The 14,704-nt window shown below is 34.1% G+C and overlaps 1 protein-coding gene across 1 annotated transcript in view; it reads left to right on the top strand.

Moving 5' to 3' along the window:
• ADGRV1 (adhesion G protein-coupled receptor V1) overlaps nt 1-14,704 on the top strand; it is a 503,044-nt gene that overhangs the window by 80,175 nt on the left and 408,165 nt on the right. The window contains exons 23-28 of the mRNA XM_081054450.1: nt 2,065-2,241; nt 5,149-5,329; nt 6,260-6,462; nt 10,051-10,180; nt 13,047-13,127; nt 14,524-14,663. Coding sequence (XP_080910576.1) covers nt 2,065-2,241; nt 5,149-5,329; nt 6,260-6,462; nt 10,051-10,180; nt 13,047-13,127; nt 14,524-14,663 — 912 coding nt within the window. The remainder of the gene's footprint in view (nt 1-2,064; nt 2,242-5,148; nt 5,330-6,259; nt 6,463-10,050; nt 10,181-13,046; nt 13,128-14,523; nt 14,664-14,704) is intronic.

Here is a 14,704-nt window from a genome sequence, read left to right as displayed (position 1 = left end):
TGATATCTGGTCCTGTGTCCCCAATAACTAGACCATATGGGCTCAGGAAGTAAGGGATGAAAGTAAAACTAGCCCTATTTCCATTACTCCCCATGGCCCTCTGCCAGAATTTGTGTTTCCTGCTCCCATGCTCTAGGCTCCACTGGATTAGAAATTCTGGCTCTGGCTGGGTCTGAGGATGTCCAACAGGAGACACACTGAGGGCTCCACTGAACAGCCACTTGGTCATTTGGGGCTTCCCATGCCAGTGGACTGGCAGGTAAATAAGGGAGTTACAGTATTGCCCCAGGGGTGCTTGATCGTGTTTTTTATGAGGCCCTAGGGCTGCTACACTTGGGAGTAGGAGTGCTGTGCCCAGTGAAACTCGGGGGACTTACTGGTATGTCTGGTGTTTCCATGCTTGTTGATAACTGTTTTAACTCTTGCCTGTTTGTAGACAAATGATCTCTCTAACCGTAATGTTAGCACTGAAATGGCTCTATCAAAGGCTGATGAAAGGTGCTTATGATTGACATGAAAAACATACTAAGATTTGTATTTTGAGATCTATTCAGTTTTAGTTTTTTTCTGTAAATTATGTTTGCTAACATAAAAATGAAATTAAATCGAGAGACTGAGAATTTAAGAGTATGAAGACCTTATTCTAAAAGGTATTACAACTTCTTGCTCCATATAGTTGTTTAAAGTTTTCCACATAGCAAACACACACATGTGTATATACATACATATACAGTTGGCCCTGCATCTCTGTGGATTTTGTATTATTCATGGATTCAACCAACTGTGAATTGAAAATATTTGAAAAAAAAGTTATGCTGTTGCTGACAAGTACTGTGTCATAGCCCAAAGTCGTAGTAGGCCTACAATGGTTGTGTCTGTACTGAACATGTACAGACATTTTTATCTTATTATTATTCCCTAAGCAATACAGTAGCATTTACATTGTGTTAGATATCATAAATAATCTATAGATGATTTAAAGTATGCAGGAGAATATGTGTAGTTATATATGCTACACTATTTTGTTTGTTTATTTATTTATTTATTTAAATATTTTTATTCCAATATAGCTAACATATTGTATTAGTTTCAGGTGTATACAATAGTTATTCAACATTTATATACCTAAAGAAGTGATCACCATGATAAGTCCATCAACCTTCTTGCACTATACCATGCTATTACAATATTATTGACTGTATTCCCCATGTTGTACTTTACATCCCCATGACTTGTTTTATACCTGGTAATTTGAACCTCTTATTCCCCTTCATCTTACCACCCCCCACACACACCTTTTTTTTTTTTTTTCAATTTTAGTTGACATTCAGTGTTATATTCAAGTGTACAGCATCATGGTTAGACATTTATATCATTTAAGACGTGGTTTGAGCATCTGTAGATTTTGGTATCCATCAAGGGAACCAGTATGTTGAAGATACCGAGTTACGACTGTACTTATATATGACAAAAATATCAAAAATATATTAAGCATGGCATAAATGTCCTCCTTGACCCAACTGTTGTCTCCCCACCAGGCATTTCTCAAGGCTCTCCCCAATTGGCACTTAATATCACCCTCAAAATGATTTCACCAGATCCACTCGATTACATCTTATGTTAATGCCTAGAATGTTCTCCCTGATGTCATGTTCCACTTTCTGACCCCAATTGTCTTGTCTGTGCTGAACTCATTATAAAATTTGAGCGTGTCTTCCTTTTTAGACTTATCTAGAGAAAGGACTTTTTTTTTTTAATCTTTTGTAACCATTGCGTTTAGTACAGTGTCTGGCACACAGGAGGTATCAGTGAATGAACTACATGTACAGTTAACTGATTATCATTCTTATTGCTTTTTATTCCTATAAAAGAATGAGAGAAAAATAAATAGTTTTAAATATTTTTTAGGAGTCAAAAATATATCTGGAGAGATATTGAGGCCTTTCTAAGAGTGGTAGAAAGTTGTAGAATTAAGGTTATGATAAAAGGATTTCATGAAAGCTTGTAATTTTATCACTGATTTGAATTGGTATGTAACTATAAATAATTTCTATTCAACTTTAGATTGCAGAGGAGGGATCTACCATTTCATGTGTGGTGGAGCGAAGCAGAGGAGCTCTGGATTATGTGCATGTTTTTTACACCATCTCACAGATCGAATCTGATGGCATTAATTACCACGTTGATGATTTTGCTAATTCCAGTGGATCTATCACATTCCTTCCTTGGCAGAGATCAGAGGTGAACCCTACCTTCTTTGTTTCTTTGAAAGCCTCCTAGAAAGCTTTTTCTGATCTGTTTGTTCTGTAATTTATTTGCAGCTTCTTGCTGTTTAAGCAATTTTAAATATTTAGACAATTAGGTATATATCATGGTATAAAATATTTTTGCATTTATTTTGCAAAAGAAAAACTAAGGATTTTGAATCATGTATGTTATAGTTTTAACGGTTCTTTAATCCCAATATAATAAAAATGGTATATATTTGAGGTTTATTATTGTGATTTATTTGGTGATTATTTATGGAATGGGAAACTGCAGAATTCTTAATGATACTCTTTCAGTCAGCCAATGAGAAAGTCTTACAACTACAATCTCATTATATTTTTAAATTTGAAAAATAGGCTAAGTTTTCTTTGTTTTGAAAGTAGAAGTGATCTCCCATTTTATCAAAAACTTTCCATGAACCATGATCTCATTTCTGAATAGATACTACAGAAATAAAGGACTCTTTGTAAGTGAAGTTGGGATGAGAACTGTTCCTACATCAGAATGTTTTTTACATTATTTCAGTCTATCATGTTGGACTATTCATCTCAGTATAATTTTTCATTAAAAAAGGAAATAGCTAATAGGTCATCAGGGATAAATAGTAAAATAACTTCAGACTTGCCAGTATAATCTTTAAGGAAATTTCTCAGGGATTTAGGAGTTAGTTAACTGGGTGAAAAAGATAAAATTGAGGGAAGATTTTTAAATGTTCTTAACATTTAAAAAGTTAAAGCTAAAGAAGAGTGATCAAATCTCTGTAATTTTGGGGAAGAAAGGAACAAATTAAATAGTTTATAACAAAAGTTCCCCAATAGCATTCTGTAGTTGATCCATGATAACTATTTCACTGGTCTTTAGTAAAATAAGGAAAATTAGGACAATGAGTAAGTTTTCATAAGGCTAACATTATTCAATTTAAAGGATTATATTCTGATGTCTTTCTTACTACTTTTTTGGATTTAAAGTTATCTTTCTTTTATCAAGTAATAATGATAGTATGTGGAAATATTTTAATGTTACTATTTGGAAAACAGTTGATCCCCCAAATTTTCCCTTAGAAAATTTACCAACTGTGAAATAAACATGTAATTGGAAATCATTATTTTATAAAGTAGATTCATATATATTTTGGAAAATAATAAGAGTTAATAAAATTATGGTCAGGACAATAGTTATATATGCTCCTGTGAAGATTTATTTAAAATACTACCTTCTATATTTTTTTTAATTAAAAAGTATTTAAAGCTACAGTAAAAAGATTGAAGAGTGGTGTTGGTTTATAGCACTATGCCTGCTAAATCCACATTAGCCTATATCTTACAAAGCATGTGACTGAAACTGAGATGTCTCTGTTCATGCTCCATGACTGTGATTTCTAGCACAAACAGCAGTAATGTGGCCTCCACTTTGCTACTGCCTTCAGATATCTGGAGAATCTATCTTACCGAATATACTTAAGTCACGTCTAGAAACTTAGCTTTAAGGGAGTCTGGAAAGCGTGTTTTTGTTTGTTTGTTTATTTATTTATTTATTGTTTTTTTTTGTGTGTGTGTGTGTGTGTGTTTCGGCAGTACAGGAAAGTGTATTAGAAATGTGTTTTTCAAGTTTTTTTTTAAATGGCATATTAGTTATGAAATCAATTTAGTGACTCATGACCAAGATTTTAAAAATAGAATACGAGTAGAAAATAGCAGAGTTTATAACATAAAAAGGGCAAATATTGTTTTGTGTACTGACTCACCATATAAAATGCATTTACTTATACCTTGATAGAGTCTTTAGTTTCAAACTCTTTTTTCCAGTAAAAGGAACACTTACTTTGGTATGCTTCAACACTTTAAAAAATTCCCTGTGGAATGAAGCCCCCCCTCTTTTTTTCACTCGTAGCATAAAAGGTCCTTATGATCCGACTCCTGATTATCCATCCAAACTTAGTAGTCTAATTGCAGTTCCCTGTATGACATATTCTCACATATCCCTGTACCTTTGCTAGTGTTGTTTCTTTTACTTGGAATATCTTTTTTCATTATTTACAACTGCAACTGATTCTTAAGACTTGCTTCAAGCATGTCTGTTGTAAAACCTTTACCAAGTAGAATTGGTTGTTTACTTTGTACATAACTCTATTATGACACATTTACATTGCATTTTAAATATTTTTCTATAGATCTTTCTCTTACAATAGACTGTGAGCCTCTTACGGACTGGGGCCATTTCTAACTCTGTAGATGTCAAAGCATACTTGTTCAATTAATAAAGAAAAAATTGTTTTTTTACTTCAAATTTTGACTTAAATTTTGTAGAGCATGACTGAGTTACTGCTACTTCCTCTCATAACATTTTTGGACATAATTGCTTATGCCAGACTTCAAAGGGCCATTGTGACTCTGTTTTCTAAAATGCTATGAGTACGTATTTCAGGCTTTCCTTAAGCAGGAACTAGACATGTGTGTGTTCCCCTTTCTTACTACCCTACCATATCCTATCAGATAACGAGCAGTGCCTCAGTTAGGAACACTATACCCTGAGGTTGCTAACACTGCTGTGTTTCATACAAAGAATACATGATACATCAATATAATGTTATATTTGGTATGATGTTAATATACAAATAGGATAGTTTCGACAGAAAATGTTACTGCTTAGCACCCATTATTGTTTAAATAATTAATTTCACAAATCTCTCTTTCTCTCCCTCTTCCACACCCTCACTCACTCTTTCTGCATTTTAAGGTTTAAATTTGTATAGAAACCAGTCATGTTAAATATTAACTTCAATTAAATATAATTTAATTGCTCTTTTATTTTCCTCTGGTAAGTGGTAAATAACTTATACATGCCTCGTTGCTTAATTCCTCTGGATTTTTATACTTATAGGTCCTGAATATGTATGTTCTTGATGATGGTATTCCCGAGCTTAATGAGTCTTTCCGAGTGACACTGGTTTCTGCAATTCCTGGAGATGGGAAATTAGGTTCAACCCCCACCAGCGGTGCAAGCATAGACCCTGAAAAGGAAACGACGGCTGTCACCATCACAGCTAGTGATCATCCATACGGTAACCAAGCCCTTTTGCAAGTGTACTCCTCTCTTCTGTGGGTATACTTCGTCTTGTTAAGAAATTCTTAACGGACTTTCGGTAAATGGTTGAAGTGGAACTCCTTTAGACCCTCTCATTTCTAAGCTCTTGAACTTCTGAGCTGCCATTTTGAGGGACTTTGTTTATGAAGGTAAATGTAAAGATCAATTTCTGAAGTTTAGTAATATATTTTGAAGTATATGTAGGATTATTTGAATAAAACTTTCTGTTCACGGCTATCAAAATTTTTTTTAAATTTTAAAATGTATCCCTGTGTCATGTTAATATCTATTAATTTAAATACTTTGTAATTTATATTTATTAAGCTTCAAGGAGTTATTACTGTATGTTTATATTTCTTTTTGTCTGATGCTGAAAAATGATAATTTTCTTAATTGGGAAACTATTATAAATATTTGTCCTAATAAACTAAGACTGTTTTCTGCAGTGAAAAGTAATAGTTCTTTTGTAGGAATAAAGCCAGGACATCTATTAAAAGGTCTGTGTAGGAAACCTGGGAGACACTTCAGCTCTGATTTTCATAGTTAAATTTTTAAAAAATGTATTGCAAATCTTAAATTCAAGAATGAATTCTAGAGAGTCATACGAATTCTAGAATGAATTCTAGAGAGTCATATATAAGTAAACATTTGATAATATGTACTTTAAAACCTAATCACTGTTCTTTTTATGAATGCTTCTGTTATAAAAGCTAAAGAAAGCATTTTTAATAGAGACAAAGAAAATTATCATTTTAATTTTTAACATTCTAAAATCTAAACATATTCGATGTCCCCAGAATTGTATCCTGAGGATCAAAATAATTATGCAAGGTTGTTTCAAATCAATAAGAAATTCTTCCACAGATAATTGGGGCAAGAATGCCCTGCCTCTCTTTGTATCTACCAGGCTTGCTGCAGTTCTCCATGGGGCTGCCTCCTCAGCCAGAGGATACAATGACCCTGCCCGCTAGCACTGTTCCACACGTCACTGTGCAGGAGGAAGATGGAGAAGTTAAGTTATTGGTCGTCCGTGCACAAGGACTCCTGGGGAGGGTGACGGTAGAATTTAGAACAGTGTCATTGACGGCAGTCAGTCCTGAGGACTACCAGGTAAATCACTTAATGCTTCTGAAATGGTATTTGTCCTTGTAAAATGGATACAAGTCTCTGGGAGAATTGGAAGGGACTTGACACAATACCGGGGACACACTAAACAAAGAAAATAAGCGATGATGGCTTTTTATATTTAAGTAAAGTACTTTAGTCCTTTGAAGCCTGACACTTAAAAAGCTATCATACTGATTTCTCTTGTACATTATATTTGTCATAGGCTTCACTTGTATTATTTATTTTAATGTTATAGGTTTTGATCAGATATATTTAAAATTATGTTTCTTACACATTTTAAATCCTCTTGTCTGCATCCATCAAGCAAAACTAAAATTACAAAGAAATTATATGTTCATGTCTTTTCAATTTTAATATTTTTTTTCCTCCAAGTGAGAAGCAGTATGATACTGGCAAATAAACAGACAAATAGACAAACAAACAAACAAACACACAAGCCAAGCAGCCAGCCTACGATTTGGAATTGGTTTAAATGTGTCTTCTAAATGTGTGGCCTTGGGAAACTCAATCTTTCCTAACTTTAGTTTCCTTATCTGTAAGAGAGAAATAATATTTGCTGAGCAGGATCCTCTGAGGATTGATGGCAGTGTTTTAAGTGTCTCATACTAGACATAGCACCTGTATAGTAACACTCAGCCACTATCTATTCTTACTGTCATCAATACTCATATTAAACAAATGCTCATAATTTCTTCTTGGCTATACTTCTCAAGAAGTATTTTATATCCTTCAATATTTCTGTTTTCCCAAAGAATCATTTTTCTTTAAATCCATTAAGACCCACATGATTGTGTAGCATTCAGTAATTTGTACACACTTTTCCTTCCAAACCGCAGAAACCTTGGTTAATTGAATTCAATTAATTTTGTCTGTAGTTCAGTCAGCAAAGTTTTCTCAGGTTTTTTTCTTTCTCACACTCTATATCTCTTGTTCTGACATTTATTGTGTCTTTATCTTCTTTGGTATGTAACATATTCCACAATATATTGCAGCTTGGCTTAGTATTGTCTTCTCTGTATTCTCTTAAAGAAATACTTTAGTCCTTATATTGATGGTCTTCAATTTCTAGGTAGTCTGGACTTTCCCAGTCTCCAGTTGGATTAGCATTTTCTTTAATAACTAGACTAAAACAAAACAAAAATCTACGTTCCCATCCTTCATGACTGTTGGAAGGCTAATACCCTTGGAGACAATTGTGAGGATTTTCAGGGGGGCTTACATGTCCTATATGTCACTTGTTACCACCTTGAACTATTGCCTTTGCTTATCCCTGCAAACCTAGTAACTTTCGCCTTAACCAGTTCTCTATGATGCTTCAGCTACTTCTGCTCCATGTTACCACGAAAGTAAGAATTCTTAGGCTGTGTATGTGAGTGTGTGTATATAATTATGTGAGGGGAGAGAAGGGAGGTGCCAGCAATGATCATGCACAGAAAAGGAGGCGACTGAATATCAGATATCACCATTCTTAACCTGAGTCTCATATACCAAATTACAGGTGATCCTCACCATCCAGATATTTACTTCTAGATCTTGAGTGAAGTTAAACAACTAATTAAAGACTGAATCATAGTTGTGGGAAATGTTCAAAGTTGGTACTCTGGGAGAGAGATGGGTGTTGACATAGTCTGGTTAGTCAAGGAGGGATTTCTTGGGAAAGTGATGGCTAGACTGAGAGCTCTGAAATTGGAGAAAACTAGACAACTAGATGAAGGGGGAGGAATTACTTGAGACTAGAAAAATGACCTGAATTAAATGGTCAAATGGCCCTAATGTAAGGAAAATCACAGGCTGTCAGAGGAACAGCAAGATGACCCATGTTTCTGGAACCTGGAGAGTTGGTGTGGTGATAGAGATAAGGTATGCAGGAACTAGATCATACTAGGCTTACAGATTAGATCACTTTTATTTTGAAAACAAGAAGTTATTGAAATAGTTGTGTATTTATAAGAGGTCATTAGTCTGAACCACAAATAATGGCTGAGAAGATACAGACACTGATGTAGAAAGACCAGTAAAAAGTCCTTTTTGTGGAGCAAGGCAAGAAGTAATAGTATCTTGGGCTATGCAGGTAACAGAAGTAGTCGGGCCCAAGAAATATTAAGAGTTAAAATGGCAGGATTTGAGGATTGTTTAGTGTGATAGATAAAGCAAAGAGAGCTTCAAAAGTGACTCCCTAGTTCCTGGCATAAGCAACTTCTTACTCTACAATTTAGTGCTGTAGAGAGAATTGGCTATGGCGTAGATTTTAAGGGAAGATTATGAATTTAAAAATTCTAAAAAATTTGAAATAAGTATTAATATTTAAGTCTGGATATCCAAGATTGGAAGTAGAAATTTGGGAGTTGGGAGCATATTAATGATGTTAAAAACCTAGAGTATAATAGCCTTATCTAGCGAGAGAGTCTAGAGAGGGTCTGATGAACAAGTTTTTATTGGTCACAGGAGAGTGTTAAAATTGGCAAAGACCACTAAAAGAGATGAGCTGGAAATGCAGGAAAAACAGGAGAATGTGATATCATGGAATACCAGAGAAGAACATGTTTTTAGAACATGAAATGTCCAATTGTGTAAGAGTTTGCTAAGGTCAAATAACATGGTTTCCTAAGACAGTCAAATGTTATTTCTGTTATTAAGACTTGTAGAATTACTCCATTGGCGACTATACTCCAGGCAAAGTTAATTATTTCCTTTTTCAGCTAATTATATGTCTTTTATACCAGTTGTTATTCTATTTGAATTATTTTATTACATTTTTAACACTTTAAGAATCTTGAAGCTAGAGATTTGTCGTGGATGTTTTTGAATCGGAAGCATCAAAAATGGTGCCATGAGCATGCTATGTGTTGGATAAATATTGAAAAAAGTTAATAAACAAGTGATTAAGTAAATTGGTACTTGGGTTGTTCAGTTTAGCTTTAAGATCATTAATAATTTGACAAGATGACATTAGAAACATTTAAACTACTTTAAAATTTATGCTCATAAATTGAAGGGAAAATGCTTATATAAGAGGTAACAGGAGCAAAAGGGCCTTAAGGCTTTGAGTTTGAGTAACTTTGTTCTTCCTGTGATATGTGAACTTTTCTGACGGGACAGCTATATTATGAATTGCTATTTCAAGTATAATAAAGGTGATTAATGCCCAATGGACTGATATTTATTGCTTGAAAAAAATTATTAGAATCAAAATGCCGTTATTATGCACTGAGTATTTAACTTGCTTAATGATATAATTTGACTGTTCTAAATGTACTTGTTCAAGAGAATTCAGTGCATTTCATTGAATTAATTCTTTAGGAATTTGTGGATGTCACATATTTACATTTCTCATTTTCCTGGACTACATTTTTGCTTAATAGGCAAATAAAAGAAACAAAAATTTATCGATGTTATTTAGTTGGAGAATATTTATTTGGAATTTAAAAAACACAAGTGTTTTCAATTTTATAATTATGTTCTTCTGTTTCAGTATTTATAATAATTTGGGACACAATAAAAATTTCATTTTGCACATTCACATACAGACTAATTATAATCTAATGGAAAAATCTTTTATTTGTATTTCAGAGTGTTGCCGGAACCTTAGAATTTCAACCAGGAGAAAGATATAAATACATTTCTGTTAACATCACTGATAATTCTATCCCTGAATTGGAAAAATCTTTTAAAGCTGAGTTGTTAAACTCAGAGGGAGGAGGTAAGACTGGTGACTCAAAAATATAAAATATTTGCTTCTCTACCCACTATGATGATTGTAGATTCTATTAAAGAAATACATTCCATTAATGTCACTATTTTTTATAAATGAGTGAATTACTGGTTTTGGAAAAGAACAGCCTGAAAGTTAATAATTGCTAAAGATAAATGGTAGACAATTTCTGATGGATTGTCCCTTTCGTAGTAAAAAGAAAATTTTCATCTCTATACATTAGTTTAGAATATTAGTTTTAGAAATTTATCATCAACTCATAGTTTTATTTACATATTCTTTTGCTGTGAGGTTTGGTTAATTCTGAGCTACTATCTCTATTGTTTGTTGTAAGGACACCACCTACTGTGGTGGTTTTACCCCCTTTTATTATCCATTGTTTTTTTCCTTACGTAGATGTGCTTTTAGAATGAAGTAGTGTAATTGTACTGAATCACCAAATTATAGTGGTCAGTCATAGTCACCTCTCTCCTTTCTTCCTTTTTTTTCAATTTTTTACAGTATCTTCTTTAGTTTTCTCCAGGTGTAGCACAGGTAAAAACTAATCCTTTTGGATAATCTATAATGAAGTGATTATCAATGAAAGAGGTCAGCAATACTTTATCCTCAATTCTGATATTCAGAAAGCTCCTATTATCAAAGATTTTTGAGTCAAAATCCATTTCATGGCCAAACTCATCTGCATTGAAGAGATGCTATTTATGATCTTTATTTATGCCACTTAGTTTATTTATATATGTTTCCTTGCAGAAGTATTAAATGTGTTTGATTATCAGGTGCTAGTGGCTATATTGTAGAATACATGTGATATGCACCATATTACCTTTATAAAGAAATTGAGAGTTGGTATGATATTCATCAGGACAGTTTCTTCCATTATTGTCTTATTATCTTCATGTTTTGATGAAGAAAATCATAGTACTGTATAAGCCATGCACAAGGACAGATTGGGTAGGACAAAAATATTAAGATTATTAAGATTCTCTTTAAGAATGTAATGAGACTTTGGGTTAAGTGTGCCACATTTCCCCAAGTTTCCCTTCCCTGTGTTCCCAAAGTGCAGGTGAAAGCAAAGGAGGCCAAGCCAGGGAAATGATTAAATGACACCACATGGTTAAGTGACACTACATGGTTGACTGCATAAAACAGTAAAAATGTGCTGGATGACCTGTTTGGTGGGTGGCATGTCATAATACCAGGTTTGCTTGTCCTCTAGAGACAAGTCCTCAGATTTTCAAATCATTATTTTAATGACAGAACTTCAGTAATCAAAGGTCACTATAAATTATTTGAAAAGTCAGTCTTTGTAACATTTATAGCTAAGAATATTTATATAATTGAGAAAATGTTAGTGATCTTTACTACATATTGATTAATAAGGGACATCAAATATTTTTCAGGAATAATATTTGTGACATTGTGATACTTTTGATTTTGTGCAGAAATATTTTCCCATATCTTTATAATATGCATTGCTGTGTATTCATTGGGCATGAATACTCATTTGGAAACCAGTCTTACAGTTTCTTGCTATAAACAGTGGTGGCGGAGAATCTGATTCTCTCCCCGTGAAGTGAGTTGGGATTGGAGGTAAAGGCATCCAGACACTGGCCTCTACTCCTTGAGTCATAGCCTTGGACTGCCTAAGAAATGAAATAACCTGTAGAGCTAAATTCTTCTGAGTCAAGGGAACAACTCTTATTCCATACTCCTTTGTCTATAAAGCTGATTCCATATAAGATAGCCACCTAAATAGATGTTTTATGCTAGCCAGAGTACATTGCTGTTGAACTTCACTCCTCTTTCTCACAACTTGTGGATGATGGGGGCAGAGCCATACACTGGATATCCCCTGCAATCCATTTTGCCTCTTAAGTATCTAAGATGATTTCGGGTTTCGGGTGCCATAACTTTTTTGTCTGGTGTATCCAAGTCCTATCAAGGGGAATGGAAGAGCAGAGCAGATCTTAAACTAGCATGCCAGTCAAGGGTACCAGCGGAAGCTCATTCGTATGGAATGTCTTTGTTTCTCCTAGCCCTGTTCTTCTCCATTGCCACCATCACTGCCCTTCCTGTCTTCACTGTTTGCAAATATTTGATAAAATAATGGTTGGGGGATAACATGTATTGGAAGTGAAGGTAAAACCACTTTCTCTTTATGATAGTCCTTATATATTGCCTTATATTTTATGATATTATTTATTAGATCTTTACAGCAATTCTATAAAAGGCAGTACCTTTTATAGGTGAGAAAAGTGAGGTAGCAAAAGGCTTAGTGACTTGATGAAAGTTTTGCAGCTGGTTTCTGTTGCAGCCAAGGCTGAAGGGGAGATTTTTAGACTGCTCTCCTAGGGTTCTTTCCATAATGTCAGTTGCAAAAGGAAGATCAAGGCTGAGAATGGTAAATAAGGTGGGAATTTGAATGTATTCCTGGAGGTAAATACTAGATGCATTTCCCTAATTTTGAATCGGTTGTTGTGAATGGTAAGATGACTGTCACAGGTATATAGGTCTAACTGTAGGCTTATACACACAAACAAATATTTTTAAAATATTTAAAATGCTAAGAGCAATTTATATTGCTATAAGTGAAAATTTATAATTAAATTGGCAGAAATGGAGATAACAATTACAACTTATGTGGAGTATTTCTTGAAGCTATGAATGAAGTTTCTGTAAATTGGTATCTTCACTAATGTTATACCATTTTTTTTGTTTGTGGAAGAGTGCCTATCATTGGATTAATATTGTTGCATTTTCCTCAGTGCTGGATATGTTTTAAGAGCTCTCAATTTTCTCATTGTGTCAATGTGTGTTCTGTGGGTTGTGTCTCTGTGTGTCTTTCCTTGTAAAGTGACTGAACTCTTTAGGGTTGATGGCAGTGGTAGTGGTGATGGGGACATGGAATTCTTCCTTCCAACTATTCACAAACGTGGTAAGCAGCTGTTCCAAGGCCATTTACTCTTCTGCATTTTATCTTTTCTCTTTAGACACAACAACACTAACCACTTGTTGATACCTACTGTGTGCAGGTCCGTTGTATATTTTATCTCATTAACCACCACAGCAACGTTCAAAAGTGTTATTTGCTCCATGTCATGAAGTGTTATTTGTTCCATGTTGTAGTCACCCAGCTAGAAAATGATCAAGTCAGCATCAAGTCTTTGCCTCCAACACTCAGACTCTCCTCTGTGTATTAGCCTACTTCAGTGTCCCGATTCCAATTGTAACAGAAATTTGGCTTGAATATCATTGACAGAAGTGATTGAAAAACATTTTAGATAGCTTTGAATTCCTAAAAAGAGATAAATAGAACATTTTATATTTTCATGTTAAATGTATCACTTTGATTTTCTTTACAAAAAGAACCATAAGTCTTTATATGTAGCATGTAATCAAAACAAGTGAGACAAAGAAATTAAGAAGAAAATAAAAAGAAACGGGGAGAATAAGTTGCCAATTAATGGGAAGGAATACAGAAGAGAGGATGCTGGTTGAAGTAGATTCATGTACAAACATGATTCAACCTTTACCTCAAATATTTTTTTTTTGTATTAGGAGAGAATACATAGAATACCTGTTTCTTGAGGGAGAACTCTTTCTAATCCTCAAATGCTCATTTTTCACAGTGTCGGATTTATATTTTAGTGTCAAAACTCATGGTCCCACCCAACTCATTCCTAATTTCTGTCAATATGTCATGTAACCTCTATTTAATTACCACTTTTGGGATCGTTCACTTTTTTTGTCTGCATCAATTAATATAACATAGGAGTTGAACATACTTCTCAGGAAAAAAAAATTAAATACTTCTTCAGTTATAGGATTAGACTCTTTGGGACCAGGAGAGGTAGATCTATAATGTCATAATGTGATGAAAAAATTGTCCTAGAATTAATGCACATTTGGAAACCAAGAATCTGTTCAATCAGATTGATGAAAATCATAGAGAAACTACTGTTTCATAAAGGTAAGACTCATTTGGCTCATGTTCTTCTGAGGTCAGTAAAGGTTGTGGGAGACTTTCTTCATATATTCTGTGTGGAAGAATGGTCTCTTTCATAGAGAAGAAAAAGAAAAACAAGTTTTTCTTATTCATCTGCAAATGCTTATGCAGCACTTGTATATCACATTGGTGCCAAAATAGAGAATGGTCATAAAAGCATGAATATGTGTGGCAACCATTAGTATCTGCCTTTCTTTCTAAAATAAATTAGAAGTACTCAGTGAATGGTACAACTCTTTTCAAAAGGTTGTTCCTGGCCTTTTCCTTGAGTTTGTAAATTAGTGATTAACATTTTGTTACTCTTTGTTGGAACTTATTCATGCAGCCAGTCTAGGAATGGCTTCCCAAATTCTAGTGACAATTGCAGCCTCTGACCATGCTCATGGTGTATTTGAATTCAGCCCTGAGTCACTTGTTGTCAGCGGAACTGAACCAGAAGATGGGTACAGCACTGTTATATTAAATGTGAGTACATTTTTCCCGTCAGTCCTAGACACTTTCTGTTA

The sequence above is a fragment of the Rhinolophus hipposideros genome (assembly GCF_964194185.1).
Source record: "Rhinolophus hipposideros genome assembly, chromosome: 7".
Lineage (NCBI taxonomy): Eukaryota > Metazoa > Chordata > Mammalia > Chiroptera > Rhinolophidae > Rhinolophus > Rhinolophus hipposideros.
This window is presented reverse-complemented; position numbering and strand designations above follow the sequence as displayed.